This window comes from Gracilinanus agilis, chromosome 2 (genome assembly GCF_016433145.1).
Source record: "Gracilinanus agilis isolate LMUSP501 chromosome 2, AgileGrace, whole genome shotgun sequence".
NCBI classification, from domain to species: Eukaryota; Metazoa; Chordata; class Mammalia; order Didelphimorphia; family Didelphidae; genus Gracilinanus; species Gracilinanus agilis.
Genome location: NC_058131.1, coordinates 39,310,838 through 39,336,953, shown reverse-complemented (window position 1 = coordinate 39,336,953; position 26,116 = coordinate 39,310,838). Strand labels below are relative to the sequence as shown.

Sequence of the window (26,116 nt, the reverse complement as noted above, 5' to 3'; positions counted from 1 at the left end):
CGAGGGCCACCCCTACCACGCCGCCATCAGCAAGGTGAGGGGGGCGGGGGCCGGAGCTTCCTCGGGCGGGGGGCCGGGCTGGGGGGAGAGCCGGGCCCCCGCCTCGGAGGCACCCCGGGCATCGCCTCTGTCGCCCGCAGGATCGGCGCTACGCCGGCCTGAAGCCTGGGGAGCTGCCCACCTGCGAGAGCCTGAAGGACACCATCGCCAGAGCCCTGCCCTTCTGGAACGAGCAGATCGCGCCCCAGATCAAGGCGGGGAAGAGGGTGCTCATCGCCGCCCACGGCAACAGCTTGCGGGGTATCGTCAAGCATCTGGAAGGTAATGCTTCTTCTGGCTCCTTCCCTAGCAGGGGAGCCCCGCAGGGCCCCTGACCTGGCCTCGGCCTCCCGCCGGGGTCCCCGCCTCAGAAGTGGGGGCATCGCCTCTACGTAGCTGGCCGTGAAGCCGGGCCGTGTAGGGGGCCGCCGGGGGCCTGCGTCTTGGCCCCGCTCCGGCCTCTCCGGGTGGCCCTCCCTTCTTGGGGAGCCTTAGCCCGGCTGGGAGGTCTCCCACTCGGGGCATGGCCGCCCCAGTCAGCTCGCGGGGGGGACGCAGAAGCGGTTACCCAAGGAAGGGGTCCTGCCTTTGGGCTGTCGCCCAGCTCGGGGCGGCTCCTGCCACTCACTCCTCCGGGGCACCTGCTGCTGCCAAACACTGCTCGCGTGCTAAGCCCCTTCCCCCACGACAGCTGAGCCGGACCGCAAGGCTGGGCTGGGGGTTTGGACGACCAGGCAAGTAGGAAACGAGGGCTCCTCCCCGTGTGGCCCGAGGTGTGGGACAGTCAGAGAAGGCGAATCCTTTGTGCCTCGGTTTCCTTCGCTGGGAAAGGAAGGGTTGGACTCCTGGGTCCCTTTCAGCTCTAAATCGAGGGCCCCAGACCCCTAGAGGAAAGGCTCCTGCCTCGGGAGCCAGAGAGCTAGTCCTGCCCACAGAGGATGTGGACTTGAATCAGCCCTTTTGCCTCCCAAGACCTCCATTTTTTCTTCCGTAAAGCATTGTTCAAAGTAATAGTAGTAGACAGGGAGATGGACCTAGTCCGGAAGACCCGAGTCCAAATCTCACCGGCTGGGTGACCCTGGGCAAGTCACTTACCCCCACTGCCCGGCCCTTACGGCTCTTCTGCCTCGGAATCGGTGTCTCCTGAGTCTGAGGGGAGGTAAGGGCTTCTATAAATGCCAGCCATGCTTCTTTCTCGTCAGCTTGAAAAGCATAAAGCCAACCTAACACCGGCTCTTATTAAATGATCTCTGAAGGTTTCTCCCAGCGTTAACATTCTTCGCTCTCCTGTTCTGACACCACGAGGCTGTCACCTTCCCCATTGCCCTCCTCGACACCCGGGTCCGACTTTGCCAGAAACAATAGCTGCCCTTCCCCCCAGCCCGCCCTTCTGGGACCATCCCGCATGTGGGCTGAAGCTCCCTCCCGCCCCGAGCCTGCCGGGGAGCGGAGACGGGAGGCCGGTGGCGGGGATGGACGTCCGTGTCCACCTATGTGTAAGCGAGACGACGGGCAACAAAACGGAAGTGGGAAGGGCCAGAACAGGTTGGTAGGGAGAAGAATAAAGAGAGCAGCACTCCTCTAGAGGAGCCTCCAAGCCCTATACAAGTACTGAGCTGGAGAGGCATCAGGAGCTTCCCAGAAACCAGGACCCAAAGGCGGGGGGAGAGGTGGCTGGTGGGGGGCCACTGAGGCAAGCACCAGCGGTGAGAAGCCTCCAGGGAAAGGCATCCTTTACTCCAGAGCCCACGAGGGTGGCCCGGGGAACCGGCCTTCTGGAATATTGTCCCCTTGGGAGGACGTTCTGTGGTGCCCTGGCTGGAGAGGCGGGGTGAAGGCCAGGGCTAGGCTTTCTCAAGAAGTCGCCCCCTCTCTCGGCTCCTTTAGCAGATAGGCCTGGAGAGGACCAGGCGCACCTTTCATCTTTTTCCTTCCTTGGCTTCCTGGAGCCTCTCCCTTCATAGAACCCATCGGGAGCCCCCGGTGCTGGGCGCTACCTGGGCCCCAGCAGGAGGTCTGGGGACAAAAGGATTTAGGATGGGGAGGGGGAAGACCCAAACGTGGCTTAACCGGCAGGTACGCTTGGCCTTTGTGTCCAGCTTAGGGACTAGACAAGCAGGTCCTTCCCCCCACTGCCCCGACATCCCTCACGTGCGGATGCTCCCAATGGCTGAGAGCATGAGCTCCCGCCTGCTCCGTCTCTTTGGCTCTAAGAATCAAAAAGGCCAGGCAACAATTTGGCTTTCAACAAGGTGCCACGAGGTCCAGCTGTCACTTAGCCCATGACCCATGGGGAGAAATGGAGCCAAGCAAGTAACTTTAATGGTATTTGTGCCCAAAGCCTGGTTGAACTCCAAAGATTCCTGTCCCCAAGCCTCAGAGAAAATCCTCTTAATGGTCGACCCCAGCCCCCTCACCCAATCAGCACTCAGGGGGCCGAGGCCCCCTTGTCTGCCCAACCCAGGGAGTGACCACAAGTGGAGCCAACCTCTTCCCTACCCAGGTGGCCAAGGAGGGGGCTATCCTGTGTCCTCGCTATAGCCTCGTTCCTCTGGGTTTAGGGCTTTCAAAAACTCAGGTTTCTTGCCGTTCTAATAGTTCATGATTCTCAGAAATAACACGGCCCAAATTTCTCATCTTATGGATGAAAAAAAGCAGCCTTGGGAGGCAGAGGTGGCTGCTGCTGGCACTGGGGTTTATGACAGGTGTGGGAGAGAAGATGGATGATACGAAAACCTCCAGGGATTCCCTCAGTCATCCTCCAAAAAGCAGCCCCCTCAGCTCCCGGGCCGCTATGCCCACGCCAGTCCCAAGATGAGGTGCGTGGCTGGACTAGATGACTTATAATAAGATCTATTCTAGCACTAATCTGTGAGCCTATGACTTTTACCTTTTTATTAACCCTTTGCTTCAACACTGGGCATTGGTTCCAAGGCAGAAGAGTGATAAGGGCTAGGCAATGGGGCTTAAGTGACTTGCCCAGGGTCACATAGCTAGTCGTGTCCGAGGTCATACTTGAACCCAGGACCTCCCGACTCCAGAGTTGGTGCTCCATCCAGAGTCACCTAGCTGCCCCATTTCATTGTTGTTGTTGTTTTTTTTTTTGGCCATAGCCTCAGTATTAATGGGTTTTATCTCTTTGAAAATAGAATTGCTACATCTATGACCCAGTCCCTAAATATCATGGACAATCCTGAGAGTGTGGTAGAATGGCAAAGGGGCTAGATTAGGAATTTAGGCATTTTTCAGATCCCAGTTTGGCCCCTTCCTACCCGCATGATGACCTCAGCAAAGTCCCGAAACTTCTCTGGGCCTGGTTGCTCATTTATGTAACCGAGGTCCCTTCCAGCTCTTCTGACCCTATTCACTTTATTTTTTAATCTTATTTTTTCCCATGGTCACATGATTCTTGTTTACTTACCCCCCTCCCAGAGTGGACAAGCAGTTTCACAGGGTTACACGTATATCTGACCCTATTAACTTCTGGAAAAGATATGAAGAAAAACTTTAAAGGCTCATTTCAAGATGGAGTCTTACTCGTTGCTCCCTAGGACTAGTTCATAAGTAAAAACTTATTCAAAAGTGAGGCAACTGAGCCAAGCTGTGAAAAGTTCACTTGCCTTTTAACAAGCGTGGGTTTTTCCCATGTTGCCTTTGGAGGAAAGGAAGATGTCACATAGTACACCATCCTTCCAAACTTCTCCTAAGAGCTGCCTCTATTTAATGGAGTCTCCTAACATATTCATGCAGCGGGGATTTAAGCCCTGCTTAGAATAAAGTCCATGAAATCCGAGAAACAGCTGGTGAGCCATGGGAACAGCTGAGAGGGCAAACCCACGGCGCCTCAAGTTACCCAGCTTCCTCGCAGCCCATGTCATTCATGCCCTCTTCCCTCTAAAGTGTTACAGATGATAAAGAACCTGTCTGTGGTTCATTCACGCTACCCAGAATTCCCTCACCCAATAACTGGCCTAACGGGGCTCAGCCTTTTCTGAAAAGTGGCATGTAGAGGAACGAAGGGCTCTGGCCCCCTTTCCCTTTCAGGGGTGTCTGCCGCAATGACCCCCGACGACTTAGAGAACACCAGCCAAGAGCCTTCACTTGGCATTCATGAAAGCAGTGAGCCATCTCCTGAAAATGTAGATCTCAAGTCTCCATTCCACTCCGTAGATGTTCCTGATGCCATCTGGTCCCCCGTTTTATGACGAAAGTTCTGTTTATGACCGTTTGGGGGGGATTTAGGGGAGGAAAGGAATCCATCTTCTCTCTACATTAGCCTCACCCATCCGCAGCCTTCTGACGAGTCTCTGAGGTCCCATAGACATCTCTGATCAGTATGGCTGGGGAGAGAGCTAGACATACGAGGTGATGGTAAGACTTAGGAAATGGCTTCATCTCCTGGTGTCATTTTTCCTGAAATCTTCAACTAAGTGTAACGCCATGTGTGATCACCACCTACAGAAGCACCCAGAAATAATGCCTATGGTACCTGGTACCCTCTTGTCCAGTGCCATAAAGGCTTCTTGCCTCAAAGCTCCAGGCCAATCAGCCTATAGAGTGAAAAGGTAATTTTGACAAAGGTTGAGCCATTGAGGGAGAAAAGCGACACACATAAAAAAAAAAAACTGACATCACCACAGGAAAAGAAGATGTGAGCAACCGCTCAGTGGTGACAGGTGAGGACTATCTGAGGAAAGGGAGAAACAATGTTATTGCCATTAGGAATTCAGGTTTTTTAAGATTGTTTTGTCTCCAAGTTATTTGTACCCTGAAAAATTTTCTCGTTTTCCTTTCTCCAGCAAGGTTTATCTTTCCACACCTCAGGATGAGTCTTTCCCATTGCTTCCATGACCTTCAGAATGGAGTAAATAAGGCGGCATATTGAGGTCTTCCTTTTCCTAATTGTGTTCCAATCCAAGTGTCTGAGAGCCCAAAGTTGGGTCCCAGCAAAGCAGTGTATAGTTACTCAGAACTTAACCAGTTGACTTACATACAGTAAGCTTTTCAGAAGGTAAGAAAGGTATATATTGTATCTTGCCTAAGTAAGTTTGCTGAAAATGCACTGCGATCATTTTATTGATACTGTTTGGACACAACAGATCTTTCCCAGCTAACACCCAAACCACACTGTACCATACGTGCCCCAGACAGTTAAAGCTGCCCCACCAAACTGTGACTGTCATGCCACCTTCCTCATTTGGGGTCTGCCAGTTGTTAAGAGAACGAGCAAGCTACTGTGCAGAATTAGGGCCTACTAAGAATGCCAGTTCTTGGTTTCACTCTGAAAGTTGAGTTGGAAATTAGGATCCATATTCACCAATTAAGATGGCTAGGCCCCATGCATTTACTGCCCTTCCAGTGAAGAAAAGAGCATCCCAGGTTAATGAAATGTCTTTTACCTCTACATGGTTAAAGAGTGTGAATTCCTGCTTTTTTGCAATTTTTCTTTTCTGCTCTGGGATATGATGAGGCAGATAGCAAAGAAGCTTGTACGCAACAAGACTACCTGAAGTTTTCGGTGCTGGCATGCACAGGTTATGAACGCGCAACATTAGAGGTCAAGAGTGTTAAAAAGTCCCCAGGCACTGGCACTGGCACTGGTAAGGAACTTGAAGGCATTTCTGATAGACAAATAAAGATGTTTTTAACACACACACGCACACACACACACACAGACCCACAGAGGGTTGTGGCTTTTCGTTCACACAATAAGTTAGGGATGAGGATGGAACAAGAATCCTGGGTCTCTGCTTTTTACCCCTCATTGTCTGGACACAAGCAGGGACAAAGCTGCAAAAAGACTTCTCTTCAAGAAGCAGGCGCTTTTAGCTAAGGAAAGCATTGTCAGAAGAATGGCAAAGGGGCAGGTGCCCAAGCCTAGAGGGATTCCCTCAGGGAATCCACACACCCCAAACCTCAGGCTCCCATCACCAACGAGCAACAATAAGCATGAGAAGCAGGAAGGAGGCTAGGGACAGTTCCAGGTATGTTCAGTCAAGGATTCAGAGCCCATCTAGACTACACTGAACGTCTAAGATCTTCCACATTCCAGCCCCATCTGGCCTCAACTTTACTTGAGCTTTTCTCTCCCTCACTCGTCCCAAGTGTGAAGCGTTTTGAGATCCTAGTTTGGAGCAAGCATATACCCTTTCCCTGAAGAGCAGAGGACAGAGGGGCCCTCTTCCTTTGTGGTCTTCCAACACCCCGTGGGGCAGAGGAAACAGCTGGATCTGGGAGTCACAGGGACTAAGGTGTGAACCTTGGCCCTACCTCTACCTCGGGCAAATCCTGGCCTCGGTTCCCTCATCTGCAAAATGAGGTTGAACTAGACGACGTCTAAGGGTCCTTGTGGAGAATTTTTGTATTTCCAGGCGTCTAAAACCCCAAACTGGGAGCGGGTGGGGAGTGTCCTGCAAGTAGATTCCATGGGAAGAAGCACATTCGGTGTTGACGCCCCTATAGTTCCAGGGGCCTTGGACTAAGAGCACAAACTGCTGCTATCTTGGGAGCCCCCAACCTTGAGTTTTTCCACCACCAGAGAACTGTGTCTAAAGCTGAACACACTGGGTGGAGCAGTGCTGGGTGAGGATGGTAAAGGTCATGTTGCTATTCTGGGCAGGAGGGAGAGCCTGGGACCAGACAGGGTCAAGTTTCCACAGGCAGCTGGCTCCCTGCCCATCCCAAACTGGGGGGGAAAGCCACTCTCCTCCCTCTTAGCCTAAAAACTAGCCAAACTCTTCCCCCCTCTCCCCACCCCCATAAAAAACCAAACCTAATATGGTCCAAACTCTCATCATGCCCAGCACCTCCTGAATAAGACCAGCTAAAAAAACCTGGGTTCGAAGCCTACCTCTGCCCCTGAGGTCCTCAGTTTCCTCATCTATGAAATGAGGACACTGGACTGGGTGGCTTCCAAAGTCTCCAATGCTAGAGCCAGGACCCTAAAAGGAGGGTGCCTCCAGCTCGAGAGGGCAGAGGGAGCTCCTGGGCCACATGTCCCACTATCAGACAGGACCTTTGCCATCCCACACCTCCCCCAACCCATGGAGCACTTGGCTCAGTGCTAGCTGCTTCTGCATGACCTTTCTTCGTTGACTTTTTAGGATCTTGCTGTTAAGCTGGGACTTACTTTAGGGCCAGCTGGCCCAGGCTGTAAAGGTCACTGGAATGCCAAGGAGGTTATCACTGTCCACTCCATGGGGCCCAATCATTGCTCCTGACTTGACCCCAACAATACTACTTCCTGGGCAGGGACAAAGCAGTGGGCTCACTGCTAATTCCTCTGCTATTCACAGGCATGTCAAATGAGGCCATTATGGAACTCAACTTGCCCACCGGGATCCCCATCGTGTACGAACTCGACGAGCAGCTGAAGCCCACCAAGCCCATGCAGTTCCTTGGGGATGACGAAACGGTCAAGAAGGCCATGGAGGCTGTGGCTGCCCAGGGCAAGGCCAAGTAATAGCCTGGAAGCAAACTCTGCGCAATAAAGTCAACCCCATCAATCTCCACTCACTCCTCCTGTTTAAGTCTGAGCGGGTGTCTGATCCATGGGCAAAGACTAGGAACAGAAACTCATGCAAAGGGCTAGATCAGGGAGGACAGTGATGGGGGACAAGTCAGCAGCAAGGATGCTAAGTAAGGAGTGTTGCCCTCTCGAGTCTGCACCTGGTACCACCATGCCAGCTCCCTCACATCAGTCACATCCCTAAAGACCACCCCTGGCCAAGCCTGGCCCTCTCAGCTTCTGTTCTGCAGGACTGGGCAAGGGAGGCCTGGGGGAGGCTTTCATTCTTCTCTGATTTGCATCTGCAGCTGCTGCAATGCCAGAGGCATCAGCACTCCCTAGATCCCTCCTCCTAACTTCCACGTGCTGATGTACACAACATTTGGTGAACCCTGAGGAAGCTTCTGCTCTGGGGTGGAGAGTTCCCTAATCCAGAATGAGAAGGGGCTGTTCCACTTTAACAGAATCCTTTTCACTGCTGATGACAGAACATGGTGGGGTCCCAACAAGGGGTAACGCTCTTGAATCTGACATCTGAGGGGTGGCCAACAAAATGGGCCCAGCTGGGTCGTGGAGCTCCCCCCAAACAAGAAGCAAATCAAATTTGTTAATGTTTCAAGGTCATACCATTGCTATTTCCCTCTTCCCCCAGCAGAGGTCTCCAATATTGCTGGGGGAAGGGGCTAGTTTTTATTTGCATAAAGCTTTGGGATGTGATGGGAATAGGAAGAAGCAAGCAGCAAGAGTTAGGGAATCCGGTTCTTGAGTCCAAGTACTCCAAGTTTCCATGCCCTGGCTCCTAGATAAAATGGAATACTGAGGAAAAAGACCCACAATGGGGAAAGCTAGTCCTAGAGATGGGAGGGCCTTAGTTCAAATCTGACCTCAAAAACTTCCTAGCTTTGTGATCCTGATCAAGTCACTTAAGACCAATTACCTAGCCCTTACTGCTCTTCTGTCTTGGAACCAATATACTGTATCAATTCTAAGACGAAAGGTTTGGGTTTAAAAAAAAAAAAAGAGGCCCACGTTACACAGCAAACGGAGAATCACATTGAAGGGTGTGTTGTGTTTGCAGAAATGTTCACAAATCTGATTCATGTGCTCCACAGGTGTAAGCTGTTAGCCTTAGCCCACCCCCACTGGGGCTGAGGGAACAGAAGAATGGAATGGAGAGAGCGAAAGATTAAAAAATAAAATCAAACCCCAAAACAAAGCCCCAAACTGCCTCCAAACCATGGCAACCCAGGTTGGTTTTGGTCATATGTGAAAATAAGAACACTTCCTAAATTCATTCTACCCAAAGGTCTCTAGTAACAAGCACTGCAGCCAGGCCCCCTTTGAAGGCAGAGGAAAATGAAAAGGCCCCCGGGACTTCGGAGGCCTGCAGCCACTTGTCCCCATCAAAGCCAGGAGGGCTCAGAGGCTGTGAGGGGAAGAGGCTTGGCTTAATTGCCACCAAAAGGGATAGAAGTTTAGAGAAACTGGCAGGTGAGGCGGCCCAGGCCTCCTTGTAAGGACATGAAATCACAAAGTTATTGCTGTAATTGGGGAGACAGACCAAACTATAGGCCAGCAGAAGGGACCCCAAAGCCTGGAAAGGCGCCAACAGGTCTCGCCTCACCACTTCTTCAGCGAGGAGAAAGCGTTTCGGAGGGGGTGGCTCACGGGGTGCCCTTGCGCCACCCCAGCCTCTTGTCTCTCGTCAGGCAGGTCCCAAGCCGCGTCAGTCGAGTGAAGGAGAGTCCGGCTATGGCCTTCACGACTCCAGCAATGGGCAGCCCTTACTCAATTAGCTCCACGTAGTTAGCAGGAAACATGCCAAAGTGGCCATCTGGGCCATAGCCCCGCCACCAGCCCTCGTCAATCACTTCAATTCCCGTGATGAGGTTTTCAGGGTCAAAGGAGATCTCTGTGTCATCAGCTGGAAGAAAAGGCAGAGCAAGACCCTCCATTAAGAGTAGCCTCAGGGACACCTCAGGAGCCAGCGGCTCTTTATCCCCACTCAGCCCCTCTGTGGGAGAGTCTTTTCTAGGCCTCTCTGCCTTCAGCCCCTCCTCTCTTTGCTTGTGGCCAAGTCTCATGCCAGAGCCCCAGCCCATGGGATCGTCTGGTTCTTGGATGGTAGACTGAGAAGTAGAAGGGTCCCCAGGTACCATCCAGTCCGAACCCGCCTCATTTTTCAGGTGTTTGACAGAAACTGCCCATGGTCCAACTCTTCAGAAGGCGAGCAGTAGTGTTGGTGCTAACTCCATGTCCAGACAGGGCCATTCCCTGGATCTCCCCAGGGTCCAGAGAGAATCCCAGGTATGAAACCTCGGCCAATGGTGCACAGACTCTGGCAGTCAAACACTGACCAAGCTGGGATGGCTCCTACTACAGAGCTGACCACAGACTATCCCTCCAAGCACCAGAGAAGCTCAGTTTAGGGGCTCCTGGTCAGCCTGGGAACCAGGTAACTGAGGAGCCCCCCAAACTTAGGCAGACATCTCCTAAAGAACTAAGACTTATCTGTGTGCATAGGGGGACACCCAAGACTGGAAATCAAAGACCTATAAAATAAGGACAAAGAGCCAAGAGACAATTCTAGACAGAACCATTGCCCTGTAGAATACCAGGCCTGGATTTTACTTTAGCAGAGGAGTCAGGGACAAGGGTCCTGGAATCCTACCTTTGACACTGACAGTCTTCTGTTTTTCCAGCCTCAATTTCCTCATCTGTGCCCTGAGAGCCTCAGGAGCTCAGAAGTGGCCACAGAATATGTAAAGCCCTTGAAGAATCTGAGTGTGGCCTACAGAAATGTCAGCGCTGACCACCCCACCACCCCTCCAACAGCAGTTCCCCCCAGCCAGGGAGACAGCACATTTGTGGGCCTTACCAGCCTGGTAGTCATACAGGGCCCTGGCACAAAGCCCCTTCTGGCCCAACTCAGGTCCTGGCTTGTAGTGGTCCGTGTAGTCATAGGCAGCATCTTCCTCAACCTGCCCAGAGAAGGAGAAAAGCGAGAGGTGATTTCTCTTATTACTAGCACAGTCCCAAAAAAGACTTGTAAGACAGAGGAGGAGCAGCACCATCCATGCAGGGTGGGGAAGCTCAGGTTAACGGGACAAAGCTTCAAAGAGCCTCCCCTCCAGCCTCCACCACTCAGCTAAATGCCAGAGCCTATGAAGAGCAAGGCCTCCCTCCTGGACCACTACCACCAGCTCCCCATCCATGCTTAGCTCCTTGATGCCTGACAAGCACAGCATGCCACTGGGTCTGATGGTCTCTAGGTAGTCAAAGGAGCTATGACTGAGCACAATTTCTGACAGTGATTCCCAAGGGAAAGTGCCGTGGCCCTGACCTGTGGGGTCTCCTCATAAAGATGATCATGTTCTGGGGGCTTCTCAAAAAAACTTTCTTCTGCCTGCCCTGGAGAACGAGCAGCACCCAAGTCCTGCTGCACTTGGAAATCTGAGAACAAAGTGATCTGTCAGCCAGATTCTCTGTGGCACCCCAGCACCCCTCCTCCCACCAGCTTCCAAGGCTTGAGGCCTCTTCAGAAAAACCATCGCTCCTCCACAAAAGGCAAAGAGAGTTACTTGTTCCAAGTCCTGGGGAGGCTGGGCTGGGTTCTCTTGTCATAGAGACTTCTGGCTGGGTGTGCTGCCTCTGCAGGAAAGGGCTCTGAATCTTGCCTAGGAATCAGACAGTGAGACACATCCAGGTCACATGCATATTTGGAAAGGAAAATCTAACAGCCTGAAGCCTCTTTTTTCCTACTTATTTTCTTTCTAGAAGACAGTGTAGTGTAATGGAGAGAGCACTGGACTTGGGAGAAAGGAAGACTCGGGTTCAGACCCTACTATATCATGTGAGCCTCAGCAAATCACTTTATAGCTCTGGGTCCCAGTTCTAAATAAACGATCCTATTATCTACTACTTCACACATGCAACAGTTCACCAAAGAAATGGCACTGCTATTTAATGCTGATCAGACTAGAAAGAAGGGGACCCTACTATGCTGAAGAGGCAGTTGTCTCTCTGTGTCTGTCTCCCTTGACACTCTCTCCTAAATCTCCTAAGACGCTACCACTGATCACAGAATCCAACAGCCTTGTCCCAGGCCTCCCCCTCACGCTGGAGCTCTTGGCCTCACTCCATCCTGCAGACCCTTGTCCCATGGCTTCCTACCCAAGCTCTAGAGGAGTCTAGTCCTCCCACTTCCCTAGCTGCTTGCCCCCTTTTCTGAGCACTGGACTTGCTTCTCCAGATGTACATCCCACCAGCACTTCACAATCAACTGGTTAAAGGCCAGGCTCGATTTTTCTTCTAAACCTCCTCTCTTCTGCCTTCCTTATTTGTGCCTCCCCCAGTGAAAGCGTTCAAGTTCTCTTTGGAAATGGAGAGCTGAGGGAGAAGGAAGAGCAGGCCACCCCCCCCTCCCCCCGGCGGCCCCAGCTCTCAAACATTCTTTGAGTCTGTTCCCTCCCCTCAATGAATCATCACAGACACCAGCTTCACACAAGTCTTCATTAATTCACCTGGAAAATGCAACAGCTACCTCCATTCTCTCCCTACTCCCAAACCATCCTGCATACCACTGAGCAAATACCAAAACTCCAAGAGCTGAGCACTGATTCCAAGCAAAGTTCAGCCTCTCCTGCCTAGCATTCAAGGCCTCCACCACCTGGCACCATTCTCCTTTTGCAGCCCTCTCATCTCATAGTCTCACTCCCCCGAGCTGGCCCGCTCTCTGCCTCCTGGATGTACACTGTACCCTTCTTGGGGCCCTGCTCATACTGTCCTCCCTGGCTCTATCCACCCTCTGCCTGCTCAAGTCAGATGAAACCCTCCTCTGGGAATATTCCCCTGAAACTCCAGGAAGCAATGGCCTTCCCCCCTTAGGCCTTTTTCTTTGGTCCTTAGGAAGGCTCTTCTCATGCCATAATGTATACCATACCTGTCTTATATGCAGCATGCCCCCCACCCCCAGACCAGAAATTCCCACTGGGGCACGGATGATTTCTGTCTTCCTCACCCTGGCTCTGCACACTGCAGGCACTCAAATGTTTGCTGAATTAGTAACTATTTGAATGTGCACAAACCCCAAGAAATGAAGGCCAAGCTCAGAAAAAACCCAGTTCCTCTGGATTCCAAGCCAAATTCTCCTTCTGAGATGAAATCTCCCTTTTGCCCCTGTCAAACATCAAGGCTTTTGTTTCTCAAGAGTCCACACGAAAGCAAGGCCAGCAAGTGTGGGCAGACAGCAAGGGAAGAGAGTAGAGAGATGGGCCATCAAGGTCTCCTGTTGAACATCCAAGGCATTTCTCTGCTTATTAATGGAGAATTATCCCACAGGAAAGGGAGTCTCAGGGATCACCTCTATCCCGATTAAACCAGGAGAATCAATTCTGAAGTCCTCTAGGGCCAAAAAGTTCACTGGCTTGCGCTACGGATCACACTGCCAGGCCCCACTGGAAATCTTGGCCTTTCCTCCCCTCCTTTTAGAAAGGGGTGAAGGGCACATAGGAAGGCAGGCACACCTGGATGTACAGAAAGGTCTCTCCAATTACTCTTGGCACAGAAGAACAAGACCCCCGAGGTGGAAGGGACCCAAGAATGTTATCTGGTCTACTCCCTCATTAAGCATCTGCTTGAAACACCTTCAGTGAAGGAGAACATCCTTTGTTATAAAGGCAGCCCCGAAAGCTTCAATTAAAGGTTGTCCGCTGGGCGGTCACTGCCCATAGAGAAGCCAGGAAGGGCACTCAGAATACAACCTGAGACAGTGCCAAAAAGGATACATGAAGAACTCTAATATCCCTAGAGGAGTGTCCAGAGTATCAGTTTACAGTCCAGTTCTCTTAAAACACAGCACATGGGCCCACTGCAGGTACAATACTCTTGCGAGCATGTTTAACTAGATTAAAATGTAACTCAGACATATTTCACAAAACAAAAACAAACCAAAAAAAGCACCATGCAACAGAGCCAGCTAATACCAAGATGTGGGCCCTTGTTTCTAGAGTCTGACCCAAAAGACAACCCACACTATAAGCTCCTCCCTGACAAGATTCATACCCAGACAGCCCCCCTCTGGCCCCTCTCACCTGGCTGAGAGCTCAGGATGGACGTCGTGGACATCGCTCTCTCCTTCTGCTTAAAAATATCGCGTGGGTTTGTTGGTCGATAAGACGCTGCTTCCTGGGGAGGAGGAAATGTACATAAAACACAGAGTGACCAGGCCCGTTGCAGGGCCACCTAATTCCCCAAGTGCTTTTCCACAATGGTCCTGAGTGAGCAGTGCAAGTATTATTAGCCCTACTTAACGGTGAGAAGTGGTGATGTGCTCGTGACTCATTAGACAAAGTCAGTAAAGCATGAGGCTGGGCTCTCCTTGACATCTTCTGCCTTCTGCCTGGGAGTGGTCTCCATTCACCCAACACTGCTGAGGCTTCTTAGGCATTAAACCCTTGGGCTAAATACTCCTGACTAGCCTGGTTGGCCTGGAGTCTAGAATGGGAGCTGGGGGGGTCTCTGGTGAATGTCAGATGGGGCCCCCTTTGGCATCCTCCCCATGAAAGGGTAAACCACATGTGAAAGAGCACTACTCTTCCCCCAGTCTCCTCGGGGGCCTCTGCACAGCCTAATCCTCACATCACCTCCTAGCCTGGCTCCTACGTGGCTCCTCCTGATGCTGCGAGCTGTCTCTGCTCTGGGTCCCCAGCCCAACACCTCCTCTATCCCTAGTAAGAGGCAAGTTCCTTCAGGGCAGAGACTATTAGGGGTTAAACTGAAATCCTCCACCCCCAGGAGCCCACAGCCTGGTGTTGGAGCTACGAGTCACCCATCAGTCCCCCCCTGCTTCTGGGCCTATCTCAGATGGACGTCCAGCTGTCCTTAAGTCCCATGGCCTCACTCCCTCGCTCGGTCTTCCACCCACTCATTTCGAGCACAAGGTATTACAGCAGGCCTAATGTCAAAGGTCATCTCATCCTCACCTGTTGCTCCTTTGAAATCTTCTCTTGCTCCTGCTCATACTTTCTATTAGGCAAATTGGGTAAAAGGAAGAAGAAATGACATTAGAACCAGATCTAACCCTTCCAGCTAACCATGACCCTCCCTCCTTGCTAAGATGTCCTTCAGAATCTCCTCTGGGTTTGTACTGAAAGGGAAACTCCCATTACGAAACAGGTAATGGAGCTGCGAGGTAGCTCAGTGGACTGAGAGCCAGGCTGGGAGAGGGAAGATCCTGGGTTAAAATCCGGCCTAAGGCATATCTTAGCTGTGTGACCCTGGGCAAGTCACTTAACCCCCATTGCCTAGCTTTTACTGCTCTTCTGCCTTGGAACCAATACTTGGAATTGATTATAACATGAAAGGTAAGGGCTTAAAAGAAATGTGATGAACCTGGCAGAACAGGGGGTCAAGACTTCTCTGCAGGCAGAAAGGAGCAGTTAAGGCTCCTGGCCCCAAGCACCACTCTTGGGAAGAGAATGATGGGATGTGGCAAACAAATTACAGTGTGTGAATGTCACAATGTCACCAGCATGCCAAGAGGCAGGAGGAAAGAGAGAACTTTAAAGAAACTGAGATGTAGTGAAGGGAGAAGAACCAGGAGAACCAAGAACTTTGAAAGCCTCCAGGACTGATCAGGGCTATGACCAGCTGTAATGCCAGAGGACCCAGGATGGAACATGCTGGCAGCTTCCTAGCAAACAGATGGAGACATGGATTTTCTGGATTCTGCCAACATAAGGATTTGTTCTGACCATGCTTATCTGTTATAGAGGATTTGTTTTTCTATATTTCTCAGTGAGGGAGATGGGAAGAGAAAAACTTTGGTTAACTTAAAAAAAATCAGTTTACAAAATAAAAAAAAAAGAGATTTGGGCCCATGGGATGAAGCCAGCAGGGCTCAGCTTTCACCTCTGGGTGTCAATCTCATGGGCATGTTCCTGGTAGCGCCGCTCTCGGATGGCCGCTTCTTGCAGCTCTCGCTCCCTACGTTCCTGCTCCAATCGCTGGCGCTCCTCCTCTGCCCGGCGCTTCTCCTCCAGCCGCCGATTCTCCTCATCTTTCTGTGGAGACACGGACATGGTCCCTCAGGTGTCCTCCCCACCTCCGGAACATGGAAAGCTGAATTCTCGGGCACCTCCCACTTCCCCTGGTGCCATCCTCCTCTCTGCACAATGATCGCTGAGATGGGCACCCAGCTCTTGCCTGTCTCTCCATCCCTAATACACATGCTCCCCACATGAGGCCTATCAACCGATCCCCTTTAACTTCCCTCTCAAGTCAACTTCTTGCTCATTATCATTCAGAATAGAGTTCCCCAAAAAGCTTGTTATCCAATCCTTACCCCAAACACTCACCTCTGCTTTAGCCCAGAAGCTGTCTTTACCAACCCTTTTGATCTCAGACACAGCATTGGTTTTTTGGTACACGGAGCCCTGTGGAGAGACAGACCATTTTCACTAACACCTGGACCTTGAAGGAAAACTATTCATTCCACTGTCTCTTGGACATGAGATCCGATAGGAGACAATTCCAGGGCAGACAAAATCATAAAATTTTCTCACTTCCAGAAACTTCTCCTTAAATTAAGAGGTTCAGGGCTTATGGCAAGTACTGTCAGAGTCGCTTTGCATCAAGCTCCTCTTGGGAACAGGACCCTGGAGAAGAGGACGCCAGAGCACTCTACAACTCTACCACAAAGAAGTGGAAAGTGGCTATTAGCCTCCCTGGCCTGCCCACTTGGATTCTAGTCCAATTCCATCGGGCTGGAGGCTAGAAAGGACCCAAGGGGCCTGGATTCCAAATCCCCTTAGAGGTGGCTCGGTTCCTCCAAAAGATGGTCAGTGCATGTGTAGGAGACAGGCTCACCACAATCGTGGGGTGCCCACCTGGAAAAGCCTCCACTGTATACTACAGGACGGGGGCTCTGTACTGGCGGAAGTACTAGACTGAATGGACACGTGGTCTTTGCACACACACACACAGAAGCCAGCCGGATCAGGAGGTACCATTTGCTCCTAGGAGATAGGGCTCTTTCTGGGCATCTTAACCCAAAGCAACAACCACAAAAAGTTCAACTGCCCAACCAGAGAAGGGTAATTATTGCCAGGGGACATCCAAACTATGGTAAATAGCAAGTTTCTGCATTTTGGATCGGAAACCATACCAATTCCTGGAGAAGAGGCTGCCAGAACAAGTAGGCTATTTCAGGAGACAGAGCAGGGACCCACCTCATCCTAACTGCCCACTCCTACCCCCTGGCCCAACTCCCATTTTAGAATCTGTCACACTGACAAAGTTTGCTTTTCCTCAATGTGGAGAGATAACGTGTCGTAGTTATGAAGGCCATGTCTCAACATCTAGAACTAGAGTGGAGGGTCTAGAACCCCTGAAGCAGACAGACCCCATCGCACAAGTTCAACATCAAGCCCTCCAAGAAGGGCTGAATGTCTCAAGAGGGACCAGCATAGTCCTGCTCCTTCTGAACAAAACAGACATCAAAAGGCAGGGACCAGGAAATCTGGTTATCTGTGTCCCTCCTCCTCTGGGCTTCTCTTCATGGAGGAAATCTCCTGGCAAGGCCGATACACAACCCTGGCCCCGGTGCAAGAACTCACCACTGGTGCCTGGGGGCCCGAGTCTTGGAAGCGGCTACTCTCTTTGTGGAAATTATAGTTTGCTCCCGAAGCTTTGGCAACCTTCTGCATGATGGATTCCGGTTCAACATCCTCCTCGGCCCGAGCATTGATGGTCACGTGAGCCCCCTGCAGGCAGATACACTACTTGGAGGCAGGAATACCAGCCACCAAGTAGTGAATGGGCATCCATGGACCCCATCCTACAACATACAGAGCTGCTCGTTTCCAGAGGAGAATCCAGTTTGACACAACAAAGCAGAGAAGACAGACAAGTGTGACTGTGAGTGACCTGTGAGGCAGAAAGGCTAGCTCTGCCTTCTTTCAGACCTTTCACCCCACAATCCCAACAGCTGCTGAGTCCTTTCACTTTTAACTGTAAGATCTCTCACCTGGAGTCACTTCTTCCCCTTCCTACTGCCTTCTTCTCCTTTCCCCCAGACAACTGGCCTCCTTCCTGGTCTCTCACCCACACGTTCCCATAAACAAACTCAGAGCATCTCATCAATCAAGAGCCAACACTTCCCCTTTCAGTGGAGCTCCCAGACACCAGTGAAAACAGCATCCATGACGCTTTTGGGAGGGTTCTCCCTGCCTCTACTAGCACAGCAAAGGAGTGCCCCTGAAGGGAGGTGAGGACCCCCCTGCTCAGACTTTCCAATCCAAAGAAATCCACCCTAAAAGGTACCCTGGAGAACTGAGGCATCTGCAAAAAGTAAACCACTTCTTCTCTTTCCTCAGCTTGCTTTCCTATAGATTTAATCAGGAAAGCCTCCACCACATACAGACCACAGAGGGATAGAGAATAAGGGGGAAGTGCTGCTGGCAGCACACATGAGGGCATCTGTCTTCCTGGGCAAAGTAATATATAGAACTCCATGGCAAAAAAATGTTTCTTTCCAGCTGTACCAACTTTGCCATAAACTTACCAAAAGACTGACCAACTACAAGGCCTAGCAGGTGCCTTTCTAAAGAGTGCTTATGTCAAGACTATGGCAGCTAAGAGCCTACTGCTGCCAGAGAGCTGAAGAAGACAGGGGGTGTGGGAGTTGGCACAGGTGGGCAAAGTTTGGAGCAGAACCTGTGATTTAATTGGTGCAGAGAATTCTTAGTGAGGGAACTTTCTCATCACAATGTAGACAGGCACTCTCCACTTGAGGGTCTGAAGAATTACCAGTCCAAGAGGCTCAGGCTTGTCCAGGGTCACTCTACCAACATATGCCAATCACTACTTGAACCCAAATCTTGTTGGCTTTGAGGCAGGACTCTCCATTTCCCACTGACAGGCACTGTCTCTGTCTATCTCCCATGTATGGTATGTGAGTCCTTGCCAGGCCCTCCTATCCAAACCCTTTCCCTTCATTTTCTACTCATGCTTCTCTGTAATTCGCCCCAACACATTTATTTGCCTGTCATCTCCCTCACTAGCTGGGAACTCCTAGAGGGCAGCTGTTGCCTTTTGCCTTCCTTTGTATTCTCAACACTTAGGACAGTGCCCAGCCCACAATAGGTGTTTCAGAAATGTTTGCTGACTATACCATGCTGCCTCTCAATGTTTATTAACTCAACACTGACTGGCACCTTAGTGCAAGATCTCAGAAAAGACACAAAGCAGAGGACAAGTCTGGCCTCTGAAGAGCTGATAACTCTAGCAGGGAAAAAAAGACCAAGCCTCTCAACTAAAGGGAATGATTGCACCACACAGATGCAAAGAGTGGTCAGAGAATTAAGAGGTAATCACAGGGGGCTTTGGGAAAGAGACCTTTTCTTCTGATCTGTCCAGACCCTAAAAGATGGGCAGGATCTGAAGGATGAAGAACAGAGGGAAGGATATGCAGGCAAAAAGAGAACCCAGAGTGAGGACTGAAATGATCCAAACGCAGGGCATCTGGGGAACAGCAAGCTGCCTGATTTGGTTTGAAGTAGCCCAGCCACGAGCAGCAATTCTCAGAGCACACTGTGACACACTAAAGGCTTAAATTGGCAACATGATAGGAACGGAGGGATACTTCCAACCAGAAAAGTAGTTGTTTTTGTTGGATTCTTTGAGAATTCAAAGTCTCAGGTATTTAGTGCATTTGGATAATAGCAAGTTATGCTTATTCTGCAAGTAGTATACTTACACAGTATGTGTGTTTGCCAACCAAGATAAAAAATGAGCCCATGGGGGGTCTCCTACCAACTAACTTCTGCAAGTTGGTCTTAGAAAGCAGCCTAGAGCACTGAAGTGACTTACCCATGGTCCCAAATCAAGCATGTGTTAGAGGAAGGACTTGAACCCAAGTCTTCTTTGGTTCAAAGACTGGTTCTCTATCCACTATACCACACTTCCTCTGGGTTAAGTACAATTTAACAAAATTACTTAAACATTTTCTCTTATCTGCAATACAGCATCCAAAGTCTCATGGCATACCCAGCTGGCTGCAGAAGATCCTCTGAGAATCACTGATGTACACACATATAGGCGGGCAATGGGAGAGAGAAAGACAAGCCAAGGTCAGTGCTGGAGGAGCAGATGCAGGCCAAGAAGCTTGGATGTTACTCATTAATTTCTGGGGAGTCACTGAAGGTTTTTGAGCAGGAAGGGGAAGTGCTCAGAGCTAAGCCTTAGGAAGATGGATCTGGCTGCAGAGTATAGAACGGATTAGAAGGGGCAGAGACAGAAATCAAGCAGCCCTGTAAAAGGGGGAAAGGCGATTTAGGCCTGACCTAAGATTATGGCAGAGAGAAAGACATGGCCCTGCTCCCCTCACTGGCACTCTCTGACCCTGCTACACTGGCCCCTCTTCCAATTCGAAGCCATTTTCTCTAGCTAAGATCCCACCTTCAACAAGAAATACTTCCTAACTCTCCTCAATACTTCCTGACTCTCCTCAATGCTAGTGCCTGTCCTCTGCAGAGGGCAGTCAGCTTACCCTGGGCACATCCTGTTTGTGCAGAGCTGTCTCCCCATTAGCATATGAGCACCTTGAGAGCGGGGACAGGTTTTTGCCCTTTTCTGGTAACTTCAGAGCTTAGCACAATGCCCAGCACATAGTAGGTATTTAATGAATGCCTGTTGACTTGAAATAAGGGAAAGATGGAAGAGATACATCAGTGTTTAAATGGAAAAAACTCGGCACCCATTGGTGCCACGGAGAGCAAGGGAGAGGGAAGAATCCAGTGAACCCAGGAGGCCAGCCAACAGCGGCGCCTGTAAGACGCCAAAGCGTGCAGTCGAGTCAGGGTGGCAGAGAAGGCCTGTGTGCAGCCCCAGAGCACTAGGGACACCTTTACCTTTAGGAAGTTGGCCATGGTGCTGACGTGGTTGGCGCAGGCTCCCTTTCGCACATCATTCACTCCTTCCCCCGTCTGCAACATAAGGAGTGAGGGCTTCATCTTGGGGCCTGCCCTTTTACTCTAGATGGGCTCATCCCCAGAGGGATCCTGCCCCAGGGCAGAACCCCAAAGCAGAAGCAGGAAACAACAAAGCTCAAATTAGCCAAAACTCTCATAGCTCTCCTGTTGTCAAGGTCTCATCATCAATCTATGTCAGGCAGCTGGAGCACAGTGGAAAAGGGCTTGCAAGTCCTTCCTTTCTGGCTACTGTGGCCAAGTCATCTAACTCTCTAGGCCCTTTTCCTCATCTGTTCAGGGAAGAGGTTGAGCATGATGACCCCAAGGGTCCCCAGCAGCGAGTCTCAATCTAAGACTCTATGGTGCAGCCACTGAGAGAAGAAAACAATGGGGCCAAGCACTTGAGAATGGCACATGGGTTCCCATTTTAGGAGCAATTCAAGGTACTACTTTTTCCCCTCTGAGCTCTACTACTTCTTGCTGGTGTTTTTAAATTCTGCTGAGGACATCTACATTTAGATTTCAATTCCAAAGAGAATTCACCACTAAGGGTACCTTCTGTCTGTCTCTACTCACCCAAGGTGACCATCTTGTGAAGAATGAGTAACCAAACCAGTGTTTTCAGGCTGGCTTTTCCCAATAACAATGTATACTTTTTCACCATCTTAAGGAATCCAAGAGTTGCATAAAGGACTTCTGGAGTCATCTAACCCAATTCTATCCAACAGGTGAAGCCCCTCTCTACCACTTCTGGGAGGTAAGTGGGCATGCAGTCTCTGGTTGAACACCATCAGTATCTGAAGGTAGTCCATTCCATGATCAGATAGGTATAATTAGGAAGTTTCCCCTAACAACTGAATGGCCCAAAGTTTCTGCTCACGGTTGACACCCTAGATCAGGGGTCAGCAATGTATGGCTCTTTCTGCAGGAGCCATAAAGTCCATTTTTTTCAGGCGCTGTTACAGAAGTGGCACTGTGAGCACTGTACGGCTCTCACGAAATTACATTTTAAAAAATGTAGCGTTTATGGCTCTCATGGCCAAAAAGGTTGCCAACCCCTGCCTTTGATCATCTAATCCAACTCCCTGTCTGATCCTGTATGTAACAACATTAACTAGGTGGAATGAAGCTTTGAGCAATGAATCCCTAGGATATCAAAAAGCCATAACGTATTATACCTAAACAGGCCTGCACCTTCTATTCTTTCACACTGAGGACTTAGGAATCCAGTATCACTTCTACCTCATGTACAAATGATGAAACCGAGGCAGAGAGAGAGAGAGAAAAAGGCTATGTCACAAATTATATGACAAGTCAGTGACTTATGGTTTAAAACTCAAAATTCTCAATCTTAGGAATTATATAAAAGCCTAAGGCAGCTCTTAGAATCTGCATTTTAAAAAATATACCAACCCTGGAAGCCAGGAAGAGTTCATTCTAAGGGGAAACTGGAAATAAAAACTCTACGTACCCAGTTGACCAGGACAAATTTGGGTAAGCCGGAGTTGGGGTCCTTCACCCTGCAGAAAGCATACATCACTTTCCCACTGTTTAGTTCCTCCACCATCTCTTCCAGGCCACCTTCTGTGGTAGAAAGTAGCAATGAAGGAAGTTAGGAAAGCAGAAACAGAAATCCTTCATGAATTCCTTTAGAGAGAGGGGAAACCGAACAGAACTTCTGGCAACAACAACAATAAAAACAAGCTCTGCCTCCAAAGAAAGCACTGACAGACCTGAATGCACAGAGAAGTCAACCATCCTTCATTTTATTTTCTTCGTGGTTCTTTTTTAACTGTCTTCTTCCACAACTGACAAATATGGAAATAGGTTTTATATGACAGCACATGTATAACCATTATCAAATTGCTTGCTGTCTCGGTGAGAGGGAGAAAGGGGGTGGAATTCAAAATGTTAGAAAATGAATGCCAAGGATTTTTTTTACACAAAACTGGGAAAATAAAATATTATTGATTGGAGGTTGGGAATAGGAAAGTTTGTGGGTTTTTGAAATTTTTTTTAGTTTTTGTTATTCTGAATGGGACAAACACCAATGTGAAAATTTTTCATAGGCAAAGAACAGAAACAGGATTCTATATTCATGTGATATCAATGGCTATCTCCTGAAGGCTCCTGGCTATTCTGGAGGGCAATTAAAGAGACCCTCCATGAGATGCAATTGATTAAATGGCTGTTTTTCAAATTTTCTAATTCCCCTTTAGTTCCCACAACACTCTAAAGAGGTTGTGGGCTAAAAGCGAGGTCCTGGCCTTCAGCAAAGGCTCTAGATCTGAGAGAGCCTATGATCGGTCCTTTGCTAAGAGAAGGCATTTTAGTCACAGGGCATTGTATTAATGGATGTTAAATGCTCTCCAGAAATTGCAAGTTCTTATAGTAGCTCTTCACATAGAAACAGTTAATCATTCTTTGTGCTTTCCCATTTTTATCCCTAAGGGTATACAAATGAAAAGTGGTTTGTTGGGTTAGTTGTTATTTACAGTTACAACCTCTCTGGGTTTCCACAGTAGCCAGCGAAGAGCCATCCCAACAAGAACACCCCTAGCTAGATAACAGGGTGATGGACTCTAAGATAGAGGGCAAAAACCCCCAAAGGAGATGACCACAGTTCAAGAAGAGCTACGGATTGGGACCAAACAGCAATGCCCTTTCAAATACACTGGAAAAGAACTATGTGTTTCAAAAAGCAACTAGAAGTCTCATTATGACAAGGACAGATGCAACATGACTTCAACAACATTGTGGCTGGTCCTTCTAACTTTCCCCAGGCCTTAAACAATGTTTCAAATTACCCCAGGGGATGGGGAGAAGAGGAAGGGGAAAATGCCATGGAAGACCTTCATGGAGCAAAAATAAGAAACAAAGAGCTGCTGAGCTAGAGCCCACCTCGGGCCCCTGAAGACATGTGCCTTTCTCTGCCAGGTTAGGGCTGAAGGTGAGGCAATGGGGTGTGGGATGCTCGAGTCAGACCTTTTCAATGTAATGGTTAGTATAGCTAAGCATTTTTTTTCTCTTTTCATTCTTTGTTATAAGGGCAGACTGAAAAATATCACTGATATAAAAATGAAAATTACCCCATAGCCAGACCACTGGGCTTTAAACCTCTCTAGCCTCAAATGTTACAAAAGCGCTCTGGCTTCAGTTCTAGTCTATAAACTTCCTACCCTCCGTTTCCTAAAGGGACTAAGGAATTTACGTGTCAGCTCTTGGTGTGGAGTTGGAAGGTGTAAAGATTAAAATGAATATACAGGGGCAGCTGGGTAGCTCAGTGGATTGAGAGCCAGGCCTAGAGACGGGAGGTCCTAGGTTCAAATCCGGCCTCAGCCACTTCCCAGCTGTGTGACCCTGGGCAAGTCACTTGACCCCCATTGCCTACCCTTACCAATCTTCCACCTATAAAGTCAATACACAGAAGTTAAGGGTTTAAAATTAAAAAAATAAAAATTAAAAAATTAAAAAATGAATATACAATCACTAAGTATTATATTTTAAAAGTTGTATTAATAATAACTAAAGTTAAAAAAAAAACTACCTAATCCAGCGCCAATTGTAAGAGAAGAGAGTGAGCAGGAGCTACAGAAGTTATAAACAATTACTTGAAGACGCAAATGTGCACAAAGGGAAAAGCATTCTGGGTAATGTAGTTTTAGGGGTTCGAGATTATTTAACTATACAAAGGACTATTTATGAGCAGAAAAATATCAGATTCAGCCAAAATGCCTTCACTCCCAAAATCCCAGTGACTAGTTCTGTCGCTTACTAGCAAATGTTATCTTGGGAAAATCATTCTGGCCTCACTTTCCTCATCTGCATAAAAGGATTTAAATCAGATGAGCCCTAGGTCCTTCCCAGTTCTAAATCCTAAGAGCCAAGGGAGGTTAGGTCCCCACTCTCAGGTTCTGCCTCCTTTTCCCTAAGGCAGGGGTCCATGTCTTTGGAAGGAGCAATGAGTCAAGAGAGAAACAGAACCAAAAAAAAGAGAAATTTTATATAAATGAGTTGTTTTATCCTTGTCAAAATAAACTGGGGAGGAAGAGGTGGGAGAACCACACAAATTCCACTGGGGGTGAAAAAAAATGAATCCTGCCATTTTCAGTTTAAGAATGAGTTCTATCATTCTATTATACCACTAAAAAGCAGGTGGATGCCTAGCTTGCCCTCGACATGCCTGAGGTTTTCACCAATGCCTCTGCACAAATGTGTGTGACATTTAAAAAGAAGCCAGTAAGACAGTATTTAATTAAGGGGTTAAATGAGTAGTTCAACCTAAAGGGGTTAAAAGGAGGAAGTCCAAATGGCTCTGCTTCTCCACGCACCCTCCTCCCCAACCCCGGACAATGCAGTGTTAAATATTATGGAACTTTTAACTGATATTTGTTTCTGATTTCAAAAAGGACTATTAATGAGCCAATACTCAATGCAAAGGAACACAAGGTCAAGGAGACCAACAATTCCTGAGGGGTTGGTGAGGATAATGCCAAGACAGAAGACCTGTCTCTGAAGATTCATGGAAGCAGCTATTTGGCAAGCCTTGATTGGACTTCCCTGTTTCTTATCTTTATATATGTCTAACATGTATCTCTGTTTGAATTTAACTTTGACTTACTATCCCTGTGAACGAAGCAGAAATCAGACCAGGGAATCATACTTCCCTTTTACCTCAGACTTTTGTCCCTTTTAAATTCTTTAGTATGGCAACTTTCTGTAGTCCTGGCTGATGATGGGTAAGTGCAATATTGCTGCACCTGTCCTGTATGCTTGTAGGATGAGTTACCTCAATTGGACTTTGATGGTGATTCAAGGACTTGTTATGATTTTAATTTATACTCATAATTTTATACATATAGGATTTTAATATATATATATTTTTAAGTTTAATTCTTCTCTCTCCTCTTATTTTTGGGAGAATTGATTCATATATCTTATAGCTTAGCCATACATCTTGTGCCAATTCTGTTGTTGGCATATGCCCTCCTGGGAGGGAGGGATTAGGTAAGCATCCTAAAAATCCAAAGTTTAAGATCTTTTAAAGTAATTTTAGAGAAAGACAATCGCCGACACCCTGGATCAGGAAAGTGGATCTTCTGCAGAAGATGCTATGAGGATACTTGCAGAAATCACATACTACATCAGGAGATTTGGAATGAACTCTTTAGATATTATGAACTGAACTGAGAGAGGTTGAACCCCCCATTTATCCTGATTGTAAACTCTTACTCCAAAGGGCTCCCTTAATAGGTTTTTGTCAATGTACCTATCAATGATTTTTTTCTCTTTCTCTTTTATTTCCAAAAGTATTTCAATTCCCTCTATGAAATGTTCAATATCTTTTCTATTTTTATACCCCCTAGTGAGAGGATCCTAAATGGATAAACTCCATATGGGGAATGATTCACTGGGGAGCTGACATGTTAATCTCCTGGAAAAACAAGAGTAGGGAGATTTAACATGCTGGCCTTCCAAAAGATGGGGGGGGGGGAAGGAATTGTGTGAAGGAAAATATCTCCATCCTGTGCTATACCCCAATGGTGGGTGTTACATAGTAACATCATATCTAATGCCTGTGGTCCCCCGACATCCCAGG

General features: G+C 48.8%; 2 protein-coding genes across 2 annotated transcripts in view; one reads left to right on the top strand and one right to left on the bottom strand.

Moving 5' to 3' along the window:
• Positions 1 to 7,550, top strand: part of LOC123233198 (phosphoglycerate mutase 2-like) — a 59,090-nt gene extending 51,540 nt beyond the window's left edge. Inside the window, exons 3-5 of the mRNA XM_044659349.1 lie at positions 5 to 34; positions 141 to 321; positions 7,335 to 7,550. Of these exons, the coding sequence (XP_044515284.1) occupies positions 5 to 34; positions 141 to 321; positions 7,335 to 7,501 (378 nt within the window). The 3' untranslated portion in view covers positions 7,502 to 7,550. The remainder of the gene's footprint in view (positions 1 to 4; positions 35 to 140; positions 322 to 7,334) is intronic.
• Positions 7,551 to 8,502: 952 nt separating this feature from the next.
• The window catches only part of DBNL (drebrin like), a 32,129-nt gene continuing 14,515 nt past the window's right edge, over positions 8,503 to 26,116 (bottom strand). Inside the window, exons 3-13 of the mRNA XM_044660448.1 lie at positions 21,989 to 22,101; positions 20,458 to 20,532; positions 17,164 to 17,310; positions 15,904 to 15,981; positions 15,458 to 15,609; positions 14,530 to 14,572; positions 13,639 to 13,732; positions 11,128 to 11,223; positions 10,890 to 10,999; positions 10,425 to 10,527; positions 8,503 to 9,470 (exon numbers count right to left, since the gene is read on the bottom strand). Of these exons, the coding sequence (XP_044516383.1) occupies positions 9,331 to 9,470; positions 10,425 to 10,527; positions 10,890 to 10,999; positions 11,128 to 11,223; positions 13,639 to 13,732; positions 14,530 to 14,572; positions 15,458 to 15,609; positions 15,904 to 15,981; positions 17,164 to 17,310; positions 20,458 to 20,532; positions 21,989 to 22,101 (1,151 nt within the window). The 3' untranslated portion in view covers positions 8,503 to 9,330. The remainder of the gene's footprint in view (positions 9,471 to 10,424; positions 10,528 to 10,889; positions 11,000 to 11,127; positions 11,224 to 13,638; positions 13,733 to 14,529; positions 14,573 to 15,457; positions 15,610 to 15,903; positions 15,982 to 17,163; positions 17,311 to 20,457; positions 20,533 to 21,988; positions 22,102 to 26,116) is intronic.